We start from the raw sequence: 13076 nt of genomic DNA, 5'->3' as shown, positions 1-13076 counted from the left end.
CTTCCAAGCGGTGGCGGCGGGTTTGTAGAGCGTTCCGTGCGCATGCGCACGGAACGCTCTTGCACTTTCGGGGGGACTGCCCCAAGGGGACTGCCCCAAGAGTGCACAAACCTCCCCCTGCCCCCCCGGTGGCCCCGGAGCGCGGATTTAGCGATCCACACTCACGGGGCCACTTGACTATTAGATATATAGATAATGCTGGAATGTTTTTATACGGTTTTAGGTTTGTTTAAATTGCTTACTTGTATGTTTTTATTCTTTTATGCAAGCCGCCCTGAGCCGGCTCCGACTGGCAGGGCGGGGGATACATTTGATGAATGAATAAATAAATAAATAAAATAGGCTTTTCAGGGGGGAGGACTTTGATCCTTTCTCTCCCCACGACTAGAGGAAACAGAACAAAATTATACCAAAGGAAAAAAAAGTACACACACACACACCCGTGCGCACCAGCGCATAGAAAGGACTGTCATTTATCCAGGGTTTTTTAGGGTTGGGCTTTTTTTGTATTTTCATATGTGCATTAGTGTGTGTGTGTGCACCTGGGAGTCATGGTGACCTCTGGTGACTGACCCCTACTGGGGGCCTGGAGGATATTCAAAGAGGTGGTTGAGTAAAGCCTGCCCCCGCCTCCCAACTGCTGGTATGTGTCATGCCTACCCTCGACCCGGCACCTGGGAGCTCTGAAACTGAGGACCGTGCCTTTAACATCATCAGAGGCATGAGAGTCCTTGCCAAACCTAAGTGCTGGAGAGGATGAATACCAAACCCCAGGACAGCTTGCACCTGAAGCCGATCAGGCAGTGCCTGGCCCCAGCAGCAAGACACCCGATTCTCCGCCACCTGTCGACCGGCTGAGAAATCAGAGACGGCGGGACTTGGCAACCAGACGCAAGGAGGCACGCTTGTGCGGTTGGAGAACAATGAGCCCGGGGTCACTGACTGCTGGCAAATCGCGCTGGCAAACTAGTCCTTCGGACCAGAAGCTCTGCACCTCTGACGCTGTTCCTGAGATCCTGTACTGACTGACTTCCCGGTTCCTGAATCCAGTCCGCATTTTGATGACTCTCTAGCTCTTGATCCTCGGCTCTGCATTTGACACTCGCTTCTCTGGACTCTGACTCTTGGTAACGCTCTGACTATGGCTTGGCTTTGTGTATCGGGACGCTGGCTCTGCTTGTCTTTGATCTCTCTGGCTTTGACTCTCAGACTGAACTGTAAACTCTCCCTCTCTGCCCGGCCCCCTGTCTCTGTCGTGACAGTATGCCAAGGAGGTCTCCCAGCCAAATACTAACCAGGGCTGACCCTGCTTAGCTTCCGAGATCTGATGAGATCGGGCTTGCCTGGGCTATCCAGGTCAGGGAGCTCTACCAGGGATGTCTGACTGTTGAAAACAGAAAGCTAGACTGGCTGAACCTCAAGCCTAACTAAGCCAAAGATAACAAATTTAGAGTCCGGTGGCACCTTTAAGATCAACAGAGGTTTATTCAAGGTATGAGCTTTCGTGTGCACGCACACTTTATCAAATACGTCAGAATGGCAGGTAAGGTTCAAACTTATAGCCAGAGAAGAAGGACTCTAAATTTATTGTACTGCTTCAGACCAACACGTCTGACCTACTGGATCTAAGCCAAAGATAAAACAAGCCATAGTCCCCACGTAATACTTTTTATTAGGACCAACCAAATGACACATAACACTGTGTGCGCTTTCCAGCTGAACTCAAAAGCTTACACACTGGGCTTTTCTGCAGTCTCATCTTCCTCCCTTCTAAGTTTTTGTCTGTTCCACACGTGTTTTGCTCCCTCTAGTGGTCGATTCAATATTGCACAGCTTTATGTTTGGCATAACTCCCTGCAGATTTAAACAACAGGTTTTTATGCTGGACATAAACCACTGTAATATTGAATCAACCACCAGACAGAGAAAAACACATGCAGAATGGGGGGGAAACCGCCAAAGAAACAGGAATTTACAAATGAGGAAAATTAGTATGCAGAAAAGCCCACTTTTACATGCCATTTAGTTGGACCTAACAAAAGGTATTGTGTGGACTGTTTCCTGTGTTTCTGGATGGTATACTGGGACCCTCACGGCTGCTAACAACGACCTTCTAACCAATCCAGCCCGCACTCCCATACTCACCGGCCGTGGGTTGAAGTCTTCCTCTTCCAGGTGCCAGCGTTCACGGTAGAAGCGGTAATAGACCAGGTTCTGCTGCATGACCTCATCTCCAGGGTCAAAGAGCATGTAGCTGGCCACACTCTGAACTGCGTTCTTGATGTCGTTCACTGCACAAAGAACAGAACACCACATCAGTGGAACAGATGTCTGGGGTGACTTGCACACCGTGATGGTTCTCTGGGGTTTTCTTGTTCTCCTGTCCCTCTGCCTGTGTAATTTTGGTAACATCCAGCCTGGTGAAGAGTTCAGATGATCTCGGAAGCTTCCACAGTGTTTTGTGTCAATTTGGTGGGTCCTAATAAAAGGAACTGCCCTGACTGGGATGGGCCAGGCTACTCTGATCTCTTCAGATCTCCAAAGCTAAGCTGGGTCAGCCCAGGCTAGTCCTTGGATGAGAGACCACCAAGGAAGTCCAGGGCTGCTATGCAGAGGCAGGCAACGGCAAACCACCTCTAAATGTCTCTTGCCTTGAAAACCCCATAAGGCAGAGGTGTCGAACTCATTTGTTAAAAGGGCCGGATCTGACATAAATGTCACTCTATTGGGCCGGGCCATGTGTGCAGTAAATTGTAAGGCCAGGTACCGAAGATATCTTACCACTGGCCCTTACCATACCCCTCCTCAGCAGAGCTCAGGGCCAAACCAACCCCCCTCACCTCTTATGGTTGCCAACTCTGGGTTGGACAATCCCTGGAGATTTGGGGGAAGACCTTGGGGAGGGCCTGCATTTGGGGAAGAGAGGAACTTCAGCAGAGGGTATAATACCCTAATATAGGCCTTTCTGGTCCTCATTCGGACTGTTTTCCCCCCAGTTGCTCGCAGGCCAGATAAGAACCCTGGACGGGCCAGTTCCAGCCTCCGGGCCTTATGTTTGACATGTCTGCCATAAGAGGTTGTCATAAGTGCCCTGACCTGGATAGGACAGACAAGACCGATCTCTGTCCCAGGCCTCCCAGACAGCCAGCATGGTGTAGTAATTAAAGTGTTGCAGGCCTGTAGCTAGGATTTTGTGGCTTTGGGGGCAATTTTTTTTTTCTGGTGCGGCTGAAGTTCTCAGTGCAGATCTCTAAATTGCAAGCTGTCAACCACTGTAGATGACAGCTGCTGCAAGGGAATCACTTCTGCCTGCCTAAGCAACTATTCTGATAACAAGCCGGCAGGTGGGGGTGATGACTTCTACAGTCAAGAAAGCTAACACTTAGGCAGAAAAACTCTCTTAAAAGAGACCAGTTTCTTGACATAGAGTTAGAAGGGATCCTAGAGGTCACCTACTCCAACCACCTTGCTCAGTGTGGGAATTACTCAAATATAGCACCTCACTCTGCTTAAAGGAGTGCACACCTTTAAAAATGTTTTCAAAAAGCATTAACAGGAGAACTTCTTGTGGGGATGTGTCTTTAAGAAAGGGGGCGGAGCCCCCCAAAGCCCCACCATAGCTACGGGCCTGAAGTGTCGGACTAGGAACTGGGAAATCTAGGTTCAAATCCCCACTGGTTGCACAGAATCTTGCTGGGTGACCTTGGGCCAGTCACACACGCTCAGCCTAACCTACCTCACAGGATTGTTGTGAGGATAAAACTGAGGAGAGCAGAGAGATGTGAGCTGCTTTGGGTCCCCATTGGGGTGAAAGGCAGGATCTAAATAAAGTAAATAAACAAGAGGATTTGGTAATAACCCCTCTGTTAGGCACAAGTGGACGGACCTGAAACCCCCCCCCCAACGTGTCCCCAAATCAACCCTCTCCCACGGACTCACACTTGTAATAGGCAAACTGAAGGTAGTGATACATTGTGGCTACAAACTTCTCCACAAAGTAGCCACCTACGTTTGGGGTCAGGTCAGCCTCACAACCCACTTTGCACTGCAGGACTTCGACAAAGTGATCTGGACGGGGGGGGGAGAAAAGAACAGACATTTAAATGCACATTTAATAAATCTTAACTGTTATTTATGTGCTTTAATCCTTTGTAAGCTGTCCTGAGCCTGCTCTGGCGGGGAGGGAGGGGTATAAATTTGATAGACAGACAGACAGACAGACAGACAGACAGACAGACCGATACATACATACATACATACATACATACATACATACATACAGGTGTTAGTGGTCCTTTCCGCACTTGGATCTCATCCCTGGTTTTATCAAGTTCAACTCACACACAATATCTTGCGTTTATCCCTGGTTATAACAGCGTCCGTTTATCCCGGGACACGTGTGGGGCGAAACCGGGGTGATCTCAGTGTAATGTGGAAACAAAAAATAACCCGAGATAATTACAGGGGTAAACTTGAGTGTAGTGTATAATGTAAAAATACCCCGAGATAATTTACTTTAATCGAGCTTTCCTAAAAAGACCGAAATGACTGGGTCCCGTCCAGTATTCCCTCTAAACTGAGTTACTGTGAGCTAGCTCAGTTTTTTAGCCTCCGGCGCACACATTTTTGTCTTAGCTCAGGAAGGACGGGGCTCCGAAGCAAACTAATTTATGCAGCGGCCAAATTGCTTGCTTGCAACTTTAATGCCAGTAACTCACAAAGTAGATTTTTTTGCTCACAAGACTCCACGGCTTAGAGGGAGCATGTGAAGGTTCTAGAAAGCCTGCCTTTTAATTTAGAAACTCTGCTCCCAAATCCAAAGATTTACCTGCAAGGCCAATGGTATAATCCTAAAACAGAGTTACACCCTTCCAAGTCCATTGATTTCAACAGATTTAGAAGGAAACACCTCTGCTCAGGTTTGTACTGCAAGTGACTTGCAAGGAATTTCTTTTTTGTCTGCCACATAGAACCAGAACTAGCTTGCTAAACTGAACGGAACTGAACATCTGCGTATTTAAGAAGAATACAATGCTACTGCAGTTCTCCCACACCTGATAGTGCAGTTTTAAGAGATGGTTTTAACAGGCAAATTGTGTTTTTAAATAGAGGTTTCTCCTCCCCCCATTTTGCATACTTTGATCCATGAAACTGTTGCCCTACCAGAAACAGCTAAGAAGAGTGACAGAAAGAGCTAGCATTTGTCTCTGCCCTCACCTGCAATGGCTGCCCCTTCCCTCCCCCTTCGTCCTTACCTGCAATGGCTGGATAGAAATCCTTAAAGTCACGGAGCTCATAGCTGCCTTCACACCCAGCCAAACAGTTCTCGTAAACCTTGTAGTACTCGGCTAATGCGTGCTCCATGTCAGCAATGCTGCTCCTGAAATCCCCACTGTTATACAGCTTCACAGCTCGCACGAAAACGGTCTGCAGGCCGGTGGAAGGGAAAGGTCACACGTCAGGTGCAACAAAAGGAGTCCCACCCCATCAAACCCAGCTGTCCACCCGCCTGAGAGTTCTAAAAGGGGTCCAACCAGATATTCCATCTACTGCCCCATCTTAAGGTGATTGGCTACATTGGAGGTTCCTGTAGGGTTGCCAAGTTGGAACGATGCACCGGTGGAGGAGGAGGAAGGACTTTCTGGGAATAGTGAGGAGTGTCACGATGTGTCTACGTCACCTGGAAGTGACGTAGGCACGTTGGGGGCGACGCTCTGGTTTTTAAGCAAAACTCTGTGGTAAAATCACCCTCAAACCATAGAGTTTCACCCACATCACTTCCAGGTGATGCAGGTGCATCACCCTATGTTGCGGCTAGGGGAAGGGATCTGGGGGGCAGGAGCCCACAAAACCAGGCAATCCCCTGCCCCCAAACGGGGGAATGGCAACCCCAGGTTCCCAACATTTTTCAGTCTGCAGGCACCTTTGGAATTCTGACACAGTGTGGAGGGAGCAGCCACAAAACAGCTCACACAAAATGGCCACCTCAGGAGGCAGAGCCAGCCACAAAATGGCTGCCGCAGCTTACCTTCAGTCACCCAGTGAAGAGCCTTATGCTAAGGTGGCGGCTTCAACTAAACCAACAATTTAAAAAAATCTGTCCAGCCAATCAAATCTCCACCCACTTTCTAAAAGCACTTAGTGGGTGCCAGGAAAGGTGTTGGCAGGCACCACATTGGGGGCCTCCTGCAATGTTCCCTCTATGTTCTGGAGTCTTGTGAGCAAAAATTCTACATTGTGAGCGACTGGCATTAAAGTTGTGAGTGAGCAATTTGACTACTGCATAACTTAGGTTGCTCTGGAGCCATCCTTCCTGAGCTAAGACAAAAATCTGCGAGCTGGAGGCAAAAAAACTGTGAGCTAGCTCACACTAACTCAGCTTAGAGGGAACACTGGCCCCCTGTGCTATACATTACTTTGTGCCTCCTCCAAAAACCTCACAACAGTACGAGTTTCTCCCTGCTGCCACGTTATCCTTAAGTTAGGCTGGGTTCCTAGATCACGCAGTGAGCTTTTACGGCTGAATTTGAACCTGGGTCTTTGGAATTAGGGTTGGATTGAGCCTCAGTCCTCTGCTAAAACTCTGCTAAACCTCTGATACACCTATACTTCTTTAATTTTTATAGCAGGAGTCTGCTAAGTGCTGTGGCCTTGTGGTACTGGTAACTCTGTGCATGACTTCTGCCTTACATGGCTTTTGCCTTTTGGAATGTTTATACATTATCAGATTCTAAACAGATACGAGAATCTGGACCTAGCTTCCTGGGATTCTCTTAGTCGGCCTTGACTCTCTGAGTCAGCTTAGCTTAACCATGACTTTCCTTGACTTTCCTGACCCCAGGTATAGAAAGAAAGGAATGACTGTGTTGTATATGTCAGATGTATGTCAAATGCTTGTCACATACTTGACTGACAGTTACATTAGCTTCTATGGGTGGAAAAGGGTACTTAATGTCTGAATTCAGTTTTGTTTCTGGTTGTTCTGGCCAACCACCCTCAGTTATGGGTCTTGGCAGAGCAACCAAGAATATCCTTTATATAACTTCAAGTGCACTATTTATGTATTGGGGTTGTGCTGAAATATTCTGTGTTAAATACTGAAATGCTGTAAAAGTGTTTTCTGACTTAGGAGTGTGTAATAGAATAAACCGAGTTTTGGTTTAGAACGACTCTCTCTCTCCCTCTCCCTCCCAATGCAATTGGAAAGCCAGCTTCTCTCCATCCCTGAAATGAACACAGTGGGAATGGGAAGGCGTGAAAAGGTTCTTGCACCCCTCTTTTCCCCAACCATCTTCCCATGTCGTCGTCCAACACTTTCACCCTGGTGCAGAATTCCTAAGGAAGCAACATCTATCCCTTCCTGCTAATGTGCAGCACCAAGCAGTCGGAGATGTCCAGTGCTGGAAAACAAATGACGTATTTTTGGCTTTGTATGTTGGCAGCCACCTAAAGAATCCCTCTCCACGGCCATGAAGGCCACTGACCTGCCATTCCAGTATCCAGTCCTGAAATGACCTCTGTGACGTAAGCAAGAATGCGTAGAGCCATATTCTGAAAAAGCCACGGCTGCAACATTTTATCCTGGTGGAGCAAGCAAGCTCCATTGGCCCCATGTTTTGGAGAAGACCCAGCTGTGCAGAGACTGGGGACTGGCCAGCAGCTTCAATCTTTCCTCAGGTGGTTTTACATTTTATGAACAGACCTGTGCCTTTATTTGTTCATTCCACACCTCGTTTGTTTGTAAGGCATGACCCACTTGGAAAACAGCTCTGAGCGAGAGGAGGGCATTACAGCCACCCGCCAATCATGCTCTGTATAGCCAGCTGCCAGCCAATCAGGACTCCATGGAACGAGCTTTGTTGCAGAGACCAACAGAACCATTTCCCTTCTGCTCAGTCCTAGAGGGGAATGCTCACATCTGTCAAGAATGCGGAGAACGTGCTTCCAGAATGCAGCGGCTGCTGTTTTCCCCTGTACACACCCCAAGTCTCCCTGTCTGTTATTTACTAAGCGAGGACGTTAATTATCCCCTGAAGAGCATTTCTGGGATGGGGGGAATAAACTGTCTTCTGTGCCAGTTTAAGGAATATTGCAGATTTTGAGGCTGCCACTTGTGGGGGTCTATAATTTGGCACAGTGTTGGACGACGGAGGAGAGAGGCGGCCAACAACCCGGCATACAGCACCCCTTCCTCTCAAGCCCCCAGGCCCTTCAAGATCCCTGACCGGTCTCAGTATTGGTGAAAAGTGTGGTCAGCTCACAGCTGACCGATGGCAACCCCTCACGGGGTTTTCCAGACAAGAGACAAAGAGAGGTGGTTTGCCACTGCCTTCCTCTGCAGAGCAACCCTGGACTTCGTCGCTGGTCTCCCATCCAAGTACTAAGCAGGGCCAATCTTGCTTAGCTTCCAATCTCCAATGAGATCGGGCTAGTACATAAGAACATAAAAGAAGCCACGTTGGATCAGGCCAATGGCCCATTCAGTCCAAAATTTTGTGCCACACAGTGGCCAAAAACCAGGTGAGGTCAGGAGGTCGGCCAGTGGGGCCAGAACTCCAGAAGCCCTCCCACTGTTGCCCCCCAAGCACCAGGAACACAGAGCATCACTGCCCTGGACATTATGTTCCATCTATACCTTGTAGCTAATTGCCACTGATGGACTTCTGCTCCATCCGTTTATCCAGTCTCCGCCTGAAGCTGTCCATGCTTGTGGACACCACTTCCTGTGACACTCTGGGCCAACTGCGATCTTATGCTACCACAATCCATAAGAACACTCCCAACTACCCCCCACATATTCAGAATCCCCACCTTTCTCCATTCACCTCATACGGTTGTGCTTCCAGGTCTACGAGGTACTCATCCACATCCACCATGGTTTTGTAGTAATTCAGGTACCTCTGTGTCACCTCGTGCTTGGGGTTCTTCTGCAGGAAAGTGTGAGCTGCGGACACGGCCTTCTCGATCTTATTTGCCTAAGAAAAATAAAATGAAATAACCAATAAAAGAGGAATCACCCTACGGCAGAAAGATCTACACAGATCCTGCTTGGGACCCCGTTCTCCAAATTCCATTGTTATAGGATCACATTCGCCATGCTAAGAAGACCCACAGAGTCAGGCTTCTTTTCATCAAATTTAGCAATACCAGGAAGTTCTCCTGTACAGTCCACCCTCTTTAAATTAAATGGAGCTGGGCAAGACACCCTTTTAAGAATATCAGAAAGAGGAGAAGGAGATTGGATTTATACCCTGCCCTCCACTTGGAGTCTCAGAGCGGCTTACAAACTCCCTTCCCTTCCCCTCCCCACAACAGACACCCTGTGAGGTGGGTGGGGCTGAGAGAACTCTGACACAAACTGCTCTTTTTCAAGGACAGCTGTGCCAGAGCTTGTGACTGACCCAAGGTTACATCAGCAGGTGCAAGTGGAGGAGTGGGGAATCAAACCCGGTTCTCCCAGATTAGAGTCCGCACACTTAACCACTACACCAAACTGGCTCTCCAGAAGAGCCCTGCTGGATCAGACCAGTGGTCCACCTAGTCCAGCATCCTGTCTCACACAGTGGCCAGCCAGTTCCTCTGCAGGGCCAACAAAGGGTATAGCGGTCGACAATGTTCCCTCTAAGCTGTGGAGTCTTGTGAGTGAAAACTCTACTTTGTGAGCTAACGGCATTAAAGTTGTGAGCGAGCAATTTGGCTACTGCATAAATTAGTTTGCTCTGGAGCCATCTATCCTGAGCTGAGACAAAAATGTGTGTCAGAGGCTAAAAAACGGTGAGCTAGCTCACACTAACTCAGTTTAGAGGGAACATTGGTAGTTGAGACCTTTCCCTGATGTTGCCTCCTGGCTCTGGGATTCAGAAGATAAGTGCCTCTGAGTGTGGAGGTTCCCCTCAGCCACTATGGCTTGTAGCCATTGATAAACATATTGTCCAGGAATCTATCTAATCCTCTTTTAAAGCTGTTTATTCCTATGGCCATTACTACATCCACTGGCAGCGAATTCCACATTTTAATCACAGAGAGCCAGTTTGGTGTAGTGGTTAAGTGTGCGGACTCTAATCTGGGAGGACCGGGTTTGATTCCCCACTCCTCCACTTGCACCTGCTGATGTGACCTTGGGTCAGTCACAAGCTCTGGCACAGCTGTCCTTGAAAAAGAGCATTTTGTGTCAGAGTTCTCTCAGCCCCACCCACCTCACAGGGTGTCTGTAGTGGGGAGGGGAAGTGAAAGGAGTTTGTAAGCCGCTCTGAGACTCCAAGTGAAGGGCGGGGTATAAATCCAATCTCTTCTTCTTCTCTTCTCTGTGTAAAGTAGTATTTCCTTTTGTCCTTCCTGAACCTACTGTCCGTCCACTTCATTGGATGCCCTCGAGTTCTGCTATTTTGGGAGAGAGAGAAAAATGTTGTCAGCTCTCTCCACTGCATGCATATTTTAATAAACCTCAGTCATTTCAGTGGACCTACCACATGAGAACTTCCTGATAGGTTGGGCCTCAAATCTGGTTGCTGGACTTGAACCCTGATGACTCCAGTGGGTTGCCACCTTCTGCTGCCACCACCCTGGACTTAGGTCCCTTGAGAAGGCCCAGGGTACCTTCCCACACCCCTTCAAATTGCCCCTTTTTAGCCGAGAAATGTAAGTGTGATGACCAGGCAGAGAAACAATTAAACAAAAGGGGTTTATTACTACAGCACTGGGCAGGGGGAAAACAAGACAAGACAAGGGACTTTAAGTGTTGAAAGGCCAAAAGAAACACAAAGCTAACGCAGCTACCTAATACTCCTTAACTGTTACCACTCAAGCCCTACAGCTCTCTCATGCCAAGCTTCTCTCTGTACTCGGTGGGTGTGTTCAGACGAGCCGTTTAGTCCGCTTTCGACCCGCCTCAGAAACGGATTTTATCTGCGCAATCACATGGTCAACATCTGCCTCCTGTCCCCAGCCGTCACTTTCCGGCTCAAAACTGCTTTAACCCTGAGTATTTTGATACCAGGTCCCCAAGTGGTGTTTTCCTGATTCTCCGGTTCCAGCCGCATTTTCCCCCTGTGTGATCACGGCCCCGGGGTCGAGCCACTTCCGGTTTAAACCCCCTCCCCGCTCGAAAGCTGTCCGAGGCTTCCGCTTTTCACCCACCATTTTTAAAAAAGCATTGGTGGTGTGCGCATAGGCAGAGGTCTGCCACAGGGTTATTAAAAACAATGTTTAAATGGTGCCTAGTTTTAGCCTTTAGACAAGTTCGGGATCTCCGGGAGGACATTTTCGGCAGTAAACGTTTAAAGGGAAGTGTTCCTTTAAATGTTTAAAGGGAAGCATTACAGCAGTCGGGTTGAAGAGGAAATTGCTGTTCTACAGATGGCTGCCAGTGCGCATGCCCAAACTGAGAGAGAGAGGAAAAAACACCGACGCGTGTGGACGGAGGGGAGCAATGTGGCTGCGCAGCGATCCGGAGCAAGGAAGTGAGTGTGATCGCGATTCTCCAGGTTAAAAAAAACACACGCATGGAGCTGGAGCAGTTTAACCCGCTCCCAGCACGCCGTCTGACTGCACCCACTGTCCCCAGTGGGGGATCTTTCTCCCAGACCAGTCTCCTCAGCTGAGCTCTGTGAGAGGCAAACTGCAGAGAGGAAAAGAACACAGTTTAATTGACCACCAAGTATATAAACAATCTCCTCAGATAATTCCTCGACCTCCATTGGTTACTGCTGGCGCAAAACCTTGTGGGGATTGTAGGCTGTCAGCTTCCCACTCCCAGGCAGGTCTCTTAGGCCTCAGTAGGCCCAGTCCTGCACAGATCTCCAGAGGCCTACACAGATCATGACAAACCCTGAGCCTATTTTCAGTGTGATCGCTCAGCTCTGGAACATGTGTAGTGCTAATAATGAGAGCACCGAAGAATGACTTTTCCTCGCCACTGTAGCCCTGTATTTACTTGTTGAATTCATTTATTTAGAATTATTTCTATGCTGCCTCTTCAGAGTCCTGCTCAAGGCAGCTTACAATTGAAAAACCCGCAGAATTTTATTTATTTACTTAATTTATACCCCACCTTTCTCCCCAGCAGGAACCCAATTCCCCTCTCCTCCATGTTTTTTCTATTCAATTTATTTCTACAGTCCTTAGACCAGTCATACAAAAAGAACTACACCTTTATAATATTCTCCTCAGGGGTCGTTTCGTAGAAAAAGAGCTAGGGGAACTCATTAGCATAACTCATTAGCATATGCCACACCCCCTGACATCACCGGAAGTGTGTCATAAGGCCACACCCACCACTCAGTTAGTCTTAGTCTTACACCAAACTGGTTCATAGGAATTTGTTTACCGTTTTGTTTTTGTTCTTGCACAACAGCAGAGGCAACTTGGTGTATCTGCTAAGTGTCAGATCAAGGTCTGGAAGACCCAGGTTCAGACCTGCCTCTCTGCCCTGGAAGCTTGCTGGGTGACCTTGGGCCAGTTGCTTGTCTTCTAACCCACCTCTCAGGGCTATTGTGAGGGTAAAAGGCAGAGAGACAAATACATGCCACCCTGAGCAACCCAGAGAAAGGGCAGAACAAAACCGTAACGAAAATAAAGCTGTGCCGGTTTGCCAGTTCCTCCCCACCTCCAACTACCGAAAGAGAAATAAGAGACCCGGGTGTGTGTGTGTTACCAACTGGCCCTTTTTTGGGGGAGGGGGGCAGCAACAAGGGGAGAAGTGACCCATCACTCCCCATCCCCTCCTTGGAGAATCCAACAAGGAGGCCAGTTGATGCAGAGAGGCACAGACAGAACACGTCCTCCGACTGTGCAGCTTCACACTTTATTAATTTATTTTTATTTATTTATTATTTATATTTATACCCCGCCCTCCACGGAGGCTCAGGGCGGCTAACAACATATAATTAATAAAACAGTAAAACAGTAAAAACAATACAAAATATTAAAATTACATCATAATTTATAACCTATCTAAAACAAAGCTAGCTAAAACCAAGATGGCGGTCCTCTAAACGTCCCAGTCTTGCCCATAATGCAAAAGAGAGTATTTAGGGCTTTGGCAATCCATGCCCATATCCAGATGTCCTCCCGGGCGT

General features: G+C 48.2%; 1 protein-coding gene across 1 annotated transcript in view; it reads right to left on the bottom strand.

Moving 5' to 3' along the window:
* Positions 1 to 2141: 2141 nt before the first annotated feature.
* The window catches only part of P3H4 (prolyl 3-hydroxylase family member 4 (non-enzymatic)), a gene marked incomplete at both ends in the record, with an annotated part of 30195 nt that continues 19260 nt past the window's right edge, over positions 2142 to 13076 (bottom strand). The window contains 4 exons of the mRNA XM_015422495.1: positions 2142 to 2291; positions 3940 to 4068; positions 5256 to 5427; positions 8826 to 8975. Coding sequence (XP_015277981.1) covers positions 2142 to 2291; positions 3940 to 4068; positions 5256 to 5427; positions 8826 to 8975 — 601 coding nt within the window. The remainder of the gene's footprint in view (positions 2292 to 3939; positions 4069 to 5255; positions 5428 to 8825; positions 8976 to 13076) is intronic.

The sequence above is a fragment of the Gekko japonicus genome, unplaced genomic scaffold, assembly GCF_001447785.1.
Source record: "Gekko japonicus isolate JY-2015 unplaced genomic scaffold, Gekko_japonicus_V1.1 scaffold1255, whole genome shotgun sequence".
NCBI classification, from domain to species: Eukaryota; Metazoa; Chordata; class Lepidosauria; order Squamata; family Gekkonidae; genus Gekko; species Gekko japonicus.
The sequence above is the reverse complement of the archived record's forward strand: the minus strand, read 5'-3'. Positions and strand labels throughout refer to the sequence as shown.